At 43.6% G+C, this 12,571-nt stretch overlaps 1 protein-coding gene across 2 annotated transcripts in view; it reads right to left on the reverse strand.

Annotated features, from left to right (window-relative positions):
* Nucleotides 1–1,802: 1,802 nt before the first annotated feature.
* LOC135546351 (stAR-related lipid transfer protein 13-like) overlaps nucleotides 1,803–12,571 on the reverse strand; it is a 71,498-nt gene continuing 60,729 nt past the window's right edge. For both annotated transcript variants that reach the window (XM_064974706.1, XM_064974705.1), the window contains exons 8-14: nucleotides 7,989–8,187; nucleotides 7,190–7,286; nucleotides 7,054–7,152; nucleotides 5,576–5,690; nucleotides 4,828–5,324; nucleotides 4,488–4,664; nucleotides 1,803–4,352 (exon numbers count right to left, since the gene is read on the reverse strand). In XM_064974706.1, the coding sequence (XP_064830778.1) occupies nucleotides 4,235–4,352; nucleotides 4,488–4,664; nucleotides 4,828–5,324; nucleotides 5,576–5,690; nucleotides 7,054–7,152; nucleotides 7,190–7,286; nucleotides 7,989–8,187 (1,302 nt within the window). In that variant the 3' untranslated portion in view covers nucleotides 1,803–4,234. The remainder of the gene's footprint in view (nucleotides 4,353–4,487; nucleotides 4,665–4,827; nucleotides 5,325–5,575; nucleotides 5,691–7,053; nucleotides 7,153–7,189; nucleotides 7,287–7,988; nucleotides 8,188–12,571) is intronic.

Genomic DNA, 12,571 nt, shown 5'->3' on the forward strand with positions numbered 1-12,571 from the left:
CATAGGGCTCTGGTCAAAAGTAGTGTACTATGTAGGGAATAGGGGCCACTTGAGATGGGATCCTGGTCAAAGTAATGCACTATATAGGGAATAGTATGCCAATTGGGATGCTAAATAAATCTAACCTTCAGCATATCTTCTGTTTGATTAACCTGTATTGTTCAGAAGTCATATGTCGCCATCCAGTGGATAAAGAAATACATCATTTCTGTGAAGATGGGAGGAAACTAACTATACAGAACAAAAATATAAACGCAGTGTTGGGCCCATGTTTCATGAGCTGAAATAAAATCTCCCAGAAATGTTCCCATATGCACAAAAAGCTTATTTCTCTCAAACTTTGTGCACAAATTTGTTTGCATCCCTGTTAGTGAGCATTTCTCCTTTTGCCAAGATAATCCATCCACCTGACAGGTGTGACATATCAATACGCTAATTAAAAGGCATGATAATCACACAGGTGCACCTTATGCTGGGGACAATAAAAGGCCACACTAAAATGTGCAGTTTTGTCACACAACACAATGTCACAGATGTCTCAAGTTTTGAAGGGGTGTGCAATTGGCATGCTGACTGCAGGAATATACACCAGAGCTGTTGCCAGATAATTGAATGTTAATTTCTCTACCATAAGTCACCTCCAATGTCATTTTAGAGAATTTGGCACTAAGTTCAGCCGGCCTCACAACCGCAGGCCACGTGTATGGCGTGGTTTGCTTATGTCAACGTTGTGAACAGAGTGCCTGCCCCGTGGTAGCAGTGAGGTTATGGTATGGACATTCATAAGCTACGGACAACAAACCCAATTGAGTTTTATCGATGACCATTTGAATGCACTAAAATACAGTGACGAGATCCTGAGGCCCATTGTGTGGCCCATTTTATTTTAAAGGTATCTGTGACCAACAGTCATGGGGAATCCATAGATAAGGGCAAAATTTATTTATTTCAATTGACTGATTTCCTCATATGAATTGTAACTCAGTAAAATGGTTTTTCCTTTCAATTAAAACCTAGACAACCAGGTGAGGGGAGTTCCTTACTAATCAGTGACCTTAATTCATCAATCAAGTACAAGGGAGGAGCGAAACCCGCAGACACTCGGCCCTCCGTGGAATGAGTTTGACACGTGTGCCCTAGAACCTATGCCCTATGTACTTGATTGGTGTATGCAGTAGCCTATCAGAGTCCTAGTTGGAGCTATTACCATATTTCTCCAGCTGTAAAATCCTTTCATATCGCCACAAGTTCATACGGCATAGGGATCAATTTGTGATAAGCAATCTTTTGTGATCCCTCCATCATGAATCTGATTATTTAAATAAAAAGGTATTCCATATGTATGAAACACAAAATACAGATGAACATCAACCCTGAGTTGATCGTTCAACAGGCTGACTGCAGGTTGTAATACACAGTATGACCACCAGGGAGCAACATCCTGTAAATAATAATAAATTGGTGGGTGCTTAAATTTGTCCGACATCACACATGTACAAGTGTGTATTAATACATGTGGGAATTGTAAATGGGTTTTTTGCATAGCCTAACTCCCCTTAAGACACACTTGGAGAGTGGGGTCATGCCAGGGTCTGGCATTTTCAACGGCGACCCTGGGGAAATTAGGGGTAAGTGCCTTGCTCAAGGGCACATCAACAGATTCTTCTGCCACCCTCAAAAAAACTCTTGGTGCTATTCAAAGGAAATATTTCAAGTTCGGTATCACTCTATTCTCTCCCTGATTCCATTTCACTTTTCATGACACAAGGCAAGACACAAATGCAGACACAGGAGGCAGATGGTTGAAGTCTTACAATGTTTATTCATCCAAAGGAGTAGGCAAGAGAATGGTTGTGGACAGGCAAAAGGTCAAAACCAGATCAGAGTCCAGGAGGTACAGAGTGGCAGACAGGCTGGTGGTCAAGGCAGGCAGAATGGTCAGGCAGGCGGGTACAGAGTCCAAAATCAGGCAAGGGTCAAAACCGGGAGGACTAGAAAAAGGAGAATAGCAAAAAGCAGGAGAACGGGAAAAACGCTGGTTGACTTGGAAAACATACAAGACAAACTGGCACTGAGAGACAGGAACACAGGGGAAAATAAGCGACACCTGGAGGGGGTGGAGACAATCACAGGGACAGGTGAAACAGATCAGGGCGTGGCACTGCTATGTGTTCCCACACCTCCCCTGGTCATTGTGTTCTTGACAGAAATAAGGCCTCTAGTCCAATTCTGTCCTGTATGTGTAGCACGTGACTCTGGACACCAACCCACTGCCTAGCCTGCTGCTATTAGGAGACCAGTGTTATAACTATTCTATGGCTAATATAGAGTTTATGGGAAATTCAGTCAGGACACCAGGGTTAAGTCTTACGATAAGTGCCATGGATCTTTAGTGACCACAGAGAGTCAGAGCACCTGTTTAACGTCCCATCCAAAAGACAGCACCCTACACAGCGCAATGTTCCCAATCACATTGCCTGGCTCCGCAACACAACTTCCAGCAGCATCTGGTCTCCCATCCACGGACTGACCAGGATTGACCCTGCTTAGCTTCAGAGTGAAGCCAGCACTGGGATGCAGGGTGGTATAGAGTAAAGGCATATAATGTATCCTGAATGGCACCCTATTCCCTATATAGTACACAGCTTTAAACCAGGGCTTTGGTCAAAAGTAGTGCACTATGTAGGGAATACGGTGCCATTTGGGACGTGAAGTAGAGAACACACCACGTGAGGTGAGGTGTTGACTAGCGGAACATACAACATACAAATAAACACGTGCAAATGGAGTGAAGAGAGAGCGACTTTCAATTAAGCAAATTCCCTTAGAGCAATTAAGTTTCTATTCTAATCCATTCTAATTGCATTTGTCTGTGTAAAAATAGGCAATATAAACATGTAATGTTTTTTTTTACATTGTTTAATTAAAAAATCTTGTCTCTGGAACTAAACTGAAGCTCAGTCCAGCCAGCTTTCAACAGCAGGTCTGGAGATCAAACCTGAGTCACATGGGCTCCATCCAAAATGGCACCCTATTCCCTATATAGAGCACTATGTTTGACCAGAGCCCTATGGAGGTTCTGGTTAAAAGTGGTGCAATATATAGGAAATAGAGTGCCATTTAGGACGCAGACATGTTTTCAACCTTAAACAATAAGGTCATATAGAATAACATTACACCCATTCAGAAACACACAGCACTGTTGAAGCCCAGTAAAACCAGTTTACAGATTAGTACCAAATGAATTATAATAACTATGACACAATGCAGGCTGTAGCATTAAGCCTTTCAATTATACAGTATATACAGCTAGTATACTTGTATGTTTTCACACACAGATATATATATATACAGACACATGCGTGCACATACAGCATATCTAACATAAAGCATGACATTTTACATGAATAAAATAATATACAGCTTTCCAGAAGCTTTAAAGAGCTTAAATGTCCTAGACATAACTCTAATACTGAATACTAATGGACATTGAATGGATCGTTCTGTTCCCCTTTCGGTCATAATAATACAAATAATAATAATAATAATAATAATACATGTCATAATAACATCATAATTACGTCTAAATAACGTCCAGCACCTAAGGAGCTCATGTTGTGTCATTGTGTAGACAGTCCAGAAAGCTCCATACTCTCTTTAGTCCCTGTGTTCTGGCATCACATTTCAAGACAGACCAACATGAACGTTGGCTGCACACACCTGCCGGGGGTCGACAAACGGCGGCGATTCAACATGTAGAATCGTCGGGAAATAAATAGAAAATGATGATCGATGTTCGGTGGTCAGAGGCGAAAGGGCGGGGCCATCCGCTGGTTTAGTGCTTCAGCTTTGCCTATTGGCTTCAGGACAGTATGAATATATACTCCTCCTCTCAGTCCTCCTCTAGCACCTACTGGAGCTCCAGACATCATTCGGTCTAGTGTAACAGACATCACTGTGCCTCCTCGGTATAGCTTCCTCACTCACATATCCTTACTGGTCCTTGATCTTGCATCCTCTGTCTAGCAAACACAGGTGACTAGCATCTTGACAACGTCTTAGCCAACTATGCTACCGAAAAGTTAGCAGTTCGATAGTGAAGGTGGAGATATTTCAGGCTTGGGAGTGAGGTTACAAATCCAACTCGGTAACACTAGCTCTAGGCCAGGCCAGTTTGTGACTAGTTCCCTCCAGGTATGTGTCGGTCTAGCTCTATGGATGGAAGACTCTAGTGTCAGATCTTGGTCTCTGGCCCCTCTGTGCTGATTGGTTGGAAGGAGTTGCGAATGCGAGCTGCTTCAGCAGCACAGAGGTGACCAAAGGCCTTGTTGTACCACTCTGGACTCCGCCCTCTGGAACAACAACAACATGATCAGGTTCAAACACAACAACAACACAGTCAGATTCACACACACATCTACACAATCTTCGGAAATTAACTTACTATTTATACAGTATATGCTAAGGTATGTTATGTGTGGACTCACTTGAAGTCCACCCTGCAGATGTGAGTGAGTCTGGACTTCCCAGAGCCGCAGGGTTCTAGAAGGTAGTTAGACTCTAGAACCACAGCCCTTACCCCACCGACCCGGGGACAGTCCTCATGTTCTACAGACACACACACCAATGCACACGTCCCCTTGGGAAGTTCAGTCCTCCATGACCTACAGAGAGACAGAGAAAGACAGACAAAGTCTGCTTCATTCAGCACAGTTGGAACCGACAGGGCTTTAGGTTGATGTGAGCTCTACAGGAACAACAAACTGAGTTGAATTGAAATGTAAATGTCAAAATTCTAAGTACAAACACGCAGACACACACACTCACCGTAGGACCAGGAAGTCTCTGCTGGGGTGTGGTGGCATGCGGTTGAGGACATAGTGGAACACCTCAGTGTGTCTGTCCAGAGTCTCAGCTACCTTCCACTGCAGCAGGTCCACGTCCCACAGGTGGCGCTCTCGCAGCACGCGGTTCAACACCACCGAGGGAGGGGCCTCCACCTCTACCGCCACACGCCACCGCCGCAAAGGGTTCCCATCACCAACCTTCTTACAGTAGAGCTCAGTGTTGTCTGAGCTGGTGCAGGACACCCAGCCCTTAGCCTTCTCTCTGGCCTCCTTCAGGAGCTCCTGCAGCCTGCTCTCTACGTAGCTCTGGTACAGGTTCTGCGGTCTGGTCTCGGAGTGTGTCTGGCAGGGTCTGGCCTCTGCCTGGTAGGACGCATCGTCCTCCTCCTGCTGTCTACAGAGCTCCTCTAAGGTGGGAGCGTGAAGGTCTGCCTCCGCATACGAGTTCCTGGACTGAGTCACCATCTCGTGAGGAATCTGATTGGTCGGAGAAGAAAGATCCATTAGAGATCAGGTCGCTATGGATAAGAGCGTCTTCTAAATGACAAAACAAGGTTTTTAAATGGTTCGATAACACATAAAAGGCAGAAGGTATAATGCTTTATATCTTACCTGTCAGCAGGTATGAGTCTTTATAATGTTTTATAATGAGGCTTATAACATTTTATGACATCCAATGTATCTAAGGCATCTAATGTAGTAATGAAGTATTCTATTTAGGTCTAAACCTCAAACAGTCGGTTGCACTCTATGATCATGTGGGCAAGTCCCTGCGTCGCGGAAAGGTTCTCATTCAGGTCCTTCTGGTCGGGCCGGCCTGTCGTGTACTTCCTCTGCATGGCCCTGAGGATCATGGGTAACAGTTATTAACACAGCAAAGGATCATGGGTAATGAGACAATTATGAACATAGCAGCAAGAGTCAATCAGCTGAGGTGCTCAATTAACACATTGACCTCCTCCCTCACTCCCACTGAATACAGCTAGTTAACTTTCCTCCCAGCCCACTAGATAAACAGAGTCCCCCATGCAGCCGAGACACCCACTAACCATTTCTCTCCTGTCCTCCCTCCTGCCCTGCCTTTCTAACCCTCTCTATCCTGTCCTCCCTCCCTCCTTGCCTTCCTAACCCTCTCTCTCTTCTAACCCGCTCTCTCCTACCCTCCTTCCTTCCCTGCCTTCCTAACCCTCTCTCCCTCCTCTCCCTGCCATCCTCTCCCTCTCTCCCTCCTCTCCCTGCCTTCCTCTCCCTCTCTCCCTCCTCTCCCTGCCTTCCTAACCCTCTCTCCCAGTCATCCTCTCCCTCTCTCCCTCCTCTCCCTGCCACCCTCTCCCTCTCTCCCTCCTCTCCCTGCCACCCTCTCCCTCTCTCCCTGCCACCCTCTCCCTCCTCTCCATGCCATTCTCTCCCTCTCTCTCTCCTCTCCCTGCCATCCTCTCTCTCTCTCTACTCTCCCTGCCATCCTCTCCCTCCTCCCCCTCCTCTCCCTGCCATCCTCTCCCTCTCTCCATCCTCTCCCTCTCTCCATCCTCTCCCTCTCTCCCCTCCTTTCCCTGCCATCCTCTCCCTCCTCTCTCTCCTCTCCCTCCTCTCCCTCTCCTCTCCCCCTCTCCCTCCTCTCCCTGTTTCTCTCCCTCTCTCCCTCCTCTCACCCTCTCCCCTCTCCCTCTCTCCCTCTCTCCATCCTCTCCCTGCCATCCTCTCCCTCTCTCCATCCTCTCCCTCTCTCCATCCTCTCTCTCCTCTCCCTCCTCTCTGTCATCTCAACATCTCTCTGCATGCTGCCCCTTTGATCCTGTAATCCTTAAAGAATCACTTCCACCAGTTAGTTAAATGAGAGGTTTCTGTTTGTACACAGCGTGATGTCATAAAACACAGTGTTTTAAAGAGTACCCTGGAGCTCCAGAACCTTCTAAATAAAAACCGCCCAGAGCCAGATAGCCAGTCGACTGTAGCTGAACCCCTGATGACCAAACCAGACTCCCACCTAGTTAACATCAGTCTTAACAGAAACCTAATTAGGAGGACATCATCACTGGGGAGTCTAATAGGAGGGCATACTGTATATAGGAAATACTAGACCAAGTGGGATGTAGTTATATTAGTCCATTATAGACACTGCTGAAGTAACAGTCCAGGGATCCTCATTTGGTTCTACTTTAGAGCTGATCAGGTGATGTACCTGTGTGTTTGTGGTGTAGTGTACCTGGGGGAGAGGTTGTCCTTCTTCAGGATGTTGAGGTGGAACAGGGACGGGGCCAAACACACAGCGATGTTCATGGGAGTCATCTGGTTCTTAACATCTCTCTGCAATCCTCCACAGAGGAAGTTTCGTTTCAGACAGGAAGCAGAGCAACATCTGGAGCACCTCCCTGTTCTCGTCTGACATCAGCATGATGGCCGCCTGCACAGCCTGCAACCGCTGGTCCTTAGGAACATCTGGAGGGAGGAGAGGGAGGAAGTGTTGAACTATTCTACCATGGGCAATGGAGAGAGACGTCTGTCTGTCTGTCTGTCTGTCTGTCTGTCTGTCTGTCTGTCTGTCTGCCTGCCTGCCTGTCTGTCTGTCTGTCTGTCTGTCTGTCTGTCTACCTGCCTGCCTGCCTGCCTGCCTGCCTGCCTGTCTGTCTGTCTGTCTGTCTGTCTGTCTGTCTGTCTGTCTGCCTGCCTGCCTGCCTGCCTGCCTGCCTGCCTGCCTGCCTGCCTGCCTGCCTGCCTGCCTGCCTGTCTGTCTGTCTGCCTGCCTGCCTGCCTGCGTGCGTGTGTGTTTACCTATTCTTGTGGGTACTGGAAATCCCCACAACCAAAATTTGACCAACTGGGGACATTGTGTTGGTCCCCACAAGGTGAAATGCTATTTCTAGGGGGTTTAGGGTTAAGGTTAGAATTAGTATTTGAATTACGTTATGGGGTAGAGTTAGGAGCTAGGGTTAGGTTTAGGGTTAAGGTTAGATTTTTGGGTTAAGGATAGAGTTAGGGGAAGGGGAAGAGTACGGGTTAGGGTTAGGTTTAGGATTAGGGAAAATTGGATTTTGAATGGGACTGAATTGTGTGACTCAAAAACGTTAGCTGTACAAGACTGAGTTTGTGTGTGCATGTGTGTAAGCATGTGTGTATGTGCCTGTGTGTATCAGTCCTTACACTGGTAGATGTGTAGGAAGGTCTCTCCCAGCTTGCTGGTCAGTAGAGGTTCAGGCAGGTCTCTGAAGAACTGTTTAACCATGTCTGCTACGTCGTACGCTGACTGGTCCTCGTAGCTGACATCATCAGGAGACGACTCATTCATCTGTCTCAGCGCCTGGATACGAGACTTCACACCAGACTTACGGAACAGACCCACCTGCAGACGGAGTAGAGCAGAACATTCAGACAGACAGACAGACCTGGTCTAGACACTGATAGACTGACCGGTTCTACAGAGAGAGAGACTGACATTCTGCTATAGAAAAGTTTAACAGAGAGACTACCTGTCTGCTGTAACAGTTTAACAGAGAGACTGACAGTCTGCTTAAGAACAGTTTAACAGAGAGACTGACAGTCTGCTATAGAACAGTTTAACAGAGAGAGACTGACAGTCTGCTATATACCAGTTTAACAGAGAGAGACTGACAGTCTGCTATATACCAGTTTAACAGAGAGAGACTGACAGTCTGCTATAGAACAGTTTAACAGAGAGACTGACAGTCTGCTTAAGAACAGTTTAACAGAGAGAGACTGACAGTCTGCTATAGAACAGTTTAACAGAGAGAGACTGACAGTCTGCTATAGAACAGTTTAACAGAGAGAGACTGACAGTCTGCTTAAGAACAGTTTAACAGAGAGAGACTGACAGTCTGCTTAAGAACAGTTTAAAAGACAGAGACTGACAGTCTGCTATAGAACAGTTTAACAGAGAGAGACTGACAGTCTGCTATAGAACAGTTTAACAGAGAGAGACTGGCAGTCTGCTTAAGAACAGTTTAACAGAGAGAGACTGACAGTCTGCTATAGAACAGTTTAACAGAGAGAGACTGACAGTCTGCTATAGAACAGTTTAACAGAGAGACTGACAGTCTGCTATAGAACAGTTTAACAGAGAGACTGACAGTCTGCTTAAGAACAGTTTAAAAGACAGAGACTGGCAGTCTGCTATAGAACAGTTTAACAGAGAGAGACTGACAGTCTGCTATAGAACAGTTTAAAAGACAGAGACTGACAGTCTGCTTAAGAACAGTTTAACAGAGAGAGACTGACAGTCTGCTATATACCAGTTTAACAGAGAGAGACTAACAGTCTGCTATAGAACAGTTTAACAGAGAGAGACTGACAGTCTGCTATAGAACAGTTTAACAGAGAGAGACTGACAGTCTGCTATAGAACAGTTTAACAGAGAGAGACTGACAGTCTGCTTAAGAACAGTTTAACAGACAGAGACTGACAGTCTGCTATAGAACAGTTTAACAGAGAGACTGACAGTCTGCTTAAGAACAGTTTAACAGACAGAGACTGACAGTCTGCTATAGAACAGTTTAACAGAGAGAGACTGACAGTCTGCTTAAGAACAGTTTAACAGAGAGAGACTGACAGTCTGCTATAGAACAGTTTAACAGAGAGAGACTGGCAGCCTGCAATAGAACAGTTCTTTTTTTTTTCAATTTAAAGTTTTATGAAGTTTTCTTGTTTTTCAATCAACCAACAGAACACATTCCACATTCACAGATGTGACAGGCTTAGAAAATTTTAAAAAAGTAAAAAAAATAATACATTTGAAAAAATAAAAAATTAAAATACAATGAATGATAAAGTCAAATTAAAAACATTTATACCAGTTTTTTCTTAATATAGACTTTTTTTGGTGCTATAAGAACAGTTTAACAGACAGAGACTATATATGTCTGCTATAGAACAGTTTAACAGAGAGAGACTGACAGTCTGCTATAGAACAGTTTAACAGAGAGAGACTGACAGTCTGCTATAGAACAGTTTAACAGAGAGACTGACAGTCTGCTATAGAACAGTTTAACAGAGAGACTGACAGTCTGCTATAGAACAGTTTAACAGATAGAGACTGACAGTCTGCTATAGAACAGTTTAACAGAGAGAGACTGACAGTCTGCTATAGAACAGTTTAACAGAGAGAGACTGACAGTCTGCAATAGAACACTTTAACAGAGAGAGCCTGACAGTCTGCTATAGAACAGTTTAACAGAGAGAGACTGACAGTCTGCTATAGAACAGTTTAACAGAGAGGGACTGACAGTCTGCAATAGAACTGTTTAACAGAGAGAGAGACTAACAGTCTGCTATAGAACAGTTTAACAGAGAGAGACTGACAGTCTGCTATAGAACAGTTTAACAGAGAGAGACTGACAGTCTGCTGTAACAGTTTAACAGAGAGACTAACAGTCTGCTATAGAACAGTTTAACAGAGAGAGACTGACAGTCTGCTATATACCAGTTTAACAGAGAGAGACTGACAGTCTGCTTAAGAACAGTTTAACAGAGAGAGACTAACAGTCTGCTATAGAACAGTTTAACAGAGAGAGACTGACAGTCTGCTATAGAACAGTTTAACAGAGAGAGACTGACAGTCTGCTATAGAACAGTTTAACAGAGAGAGACTGACAGTCTGCTATAGAACAGTTTAACAGATAGAGACTGACAGTCTGCTATAGAACAGTTTAACAGAGAGAGACTGACAGTCTGCTATAGAACAGTTTAACAGAGAGAGACTGACAGTCTGCTATAGAACAGTTTAACAGAGAGGGACTGACAGTCTGCAATAGAACTGTTTAACAGAGAGAGACTAACAGTCTGCTATAGAACAGTTTAACAGAGAGAGACTGACAGTCTGCTATAGAACAGTTTAACAGAGAGAGACTGACAGTCTGCTATAGAACAGTTTAACAGAGAGGGACTGACAGTCTGCAATAGAACTGTTTAACAGAGAGAGACTAACAGTCTGCTATAGAACAGTTTAACAGAGAGAGACTAACAGTCTGCTATAGAACAGTTTAACAGAGAGAGACTGACAGTCTGCTATAGAACAGTTTAATAACAGAGAGAGACTGACAGTCTTCTGTAACAGTTTAACAGTGAGAGACTAACAGTCTGCAATAGAACACTTTAACAGAGAGAGACTGACAGTCTGCTATAGAACAGTTTAACAGAGAGAGACTGACAGTCTGCTATAGAACAGTTTAACAGAGAGAGACTGACAGTCTGCAATAGAACTGTTCAACAGAGAGAGACTGACAGTCTGCTATAGAACAGTTTAACAGAGAGAGACTGACAGTCTGCTTAAGAACAGTTTAACAGAGAGAGACTAACAGTCTGCTTAAGAACAGTTTAAAAGACAGAGACGGACAGTCTGCTATAGAACAGTACAACAGAGAGACTACCTGTCTGCTGTAACAGTTTAACAGAGAGACTGACAGTCTGCTTAAGAACAGTTTAACAGAGAGAGACTGACAGTCTGCTATAGAACAGTTTAACAGAGAGAGACTGACAGTCTGCTGTAACAGTTTAACAATGAGAGACTAACAGTCTGCAATAGAACAGTTTAACAGAGAGAGACTGACAGTCTGCTATATACCAGTTTAACAGAGAGAGACTAACAGTCTGCTATAGAACAGTTTAACAGAGAGAGACTGACAGTCTGCAATAGAACAGTTTAACAGAGAGAGACTAACAGTCTGCTATAGAACAGTTTAACAGAGAGAGACTGACAGCCTGCAATAGAACAGTTCTTTTTTTTTCAATTTAAAGTTATGAAGTTTTCTTGTTTTTCAATCAACCAACAGAACACATTCAACATTCACAGATGTGACAAGCTTAAAAAATAAAAAAAAGTCAAAAAATAATACATTTGAAAAAATAAAAATACAATTAAAATGAATGATAAAGTCAAATTAAAAACATTTATTTTTCTTAATCTATTTATTTTCCTTGGTGCATATATATATATATATATATATATATATATATATATATATATATATATATATACATACCTACATACACACACACACATACATACGCACACGTACTCAAAAACTAAATTAAAATAAAAACACAAAAAAACAACAACACTTGCAGCAGCACTATCAAGGTTCTTATCAGCTATTTCTAGCATTCGCTGAGACGACGGGCCAATAATTCGTTTTTAGGTTTTACAGTACCTTACACAACATGTATCTGAGCCTTTCCCTAGTCACCCCGTTCACTCTGTCCGGTTTGAAATATAGTTGAATAGTGGAGACCAGAGTCTATCAAACTTGGGCTGTCTCTTGTGGAGGTCATAAGTGAGCTTTTCAAGAGGAAGAAAGTCAAGTATCTGGTCAATCCACATTTTAAATGTAGGAGGGGTATTAGAGGCCCACAATAGAAGAATACATTTCTTAGCAAAGTATGTAATAGTCATAAGCAAATTTTCTCTGTCAGGATCAATAACAAAGTCCTGCTGGGCATTAAGAAGATAGATACATGGGGTCATATCAAATTGTACATCTAGTATTTTCTGTGCAGCAGTATGTACAGATTGCCAGAATCTGGCAATCTCTCTACAGCTCCAAAATACATGCATATAGGTTCCACTTTCAGAGGTACATCTTTTACAGTTAGGAGACATATCTGTTTTCATTCTATGGAGTCTCAAAGGAGTATAATAAAATGTGTACAAAAATGTGTAATTAGATTCTTTCATTTTTTACACTGGTAGAGGAGCAGTATACCCTGTCGCAGAC

This window comes from Oncorhynchus masou, chromosome 9 (assembly GCF_036934945.1).
Source record: "Oncorhynchus masou masou isolate Uvic2021 chromosome 9, UVic_Omas_1.1, whole genome shotgun sequence".
NCBI lineage: Eukaryota > Metazoa > Chordata > Actinopteri > Salmoniformes > Salmonidae > Oncorhynchus > Oncorhynchus masou.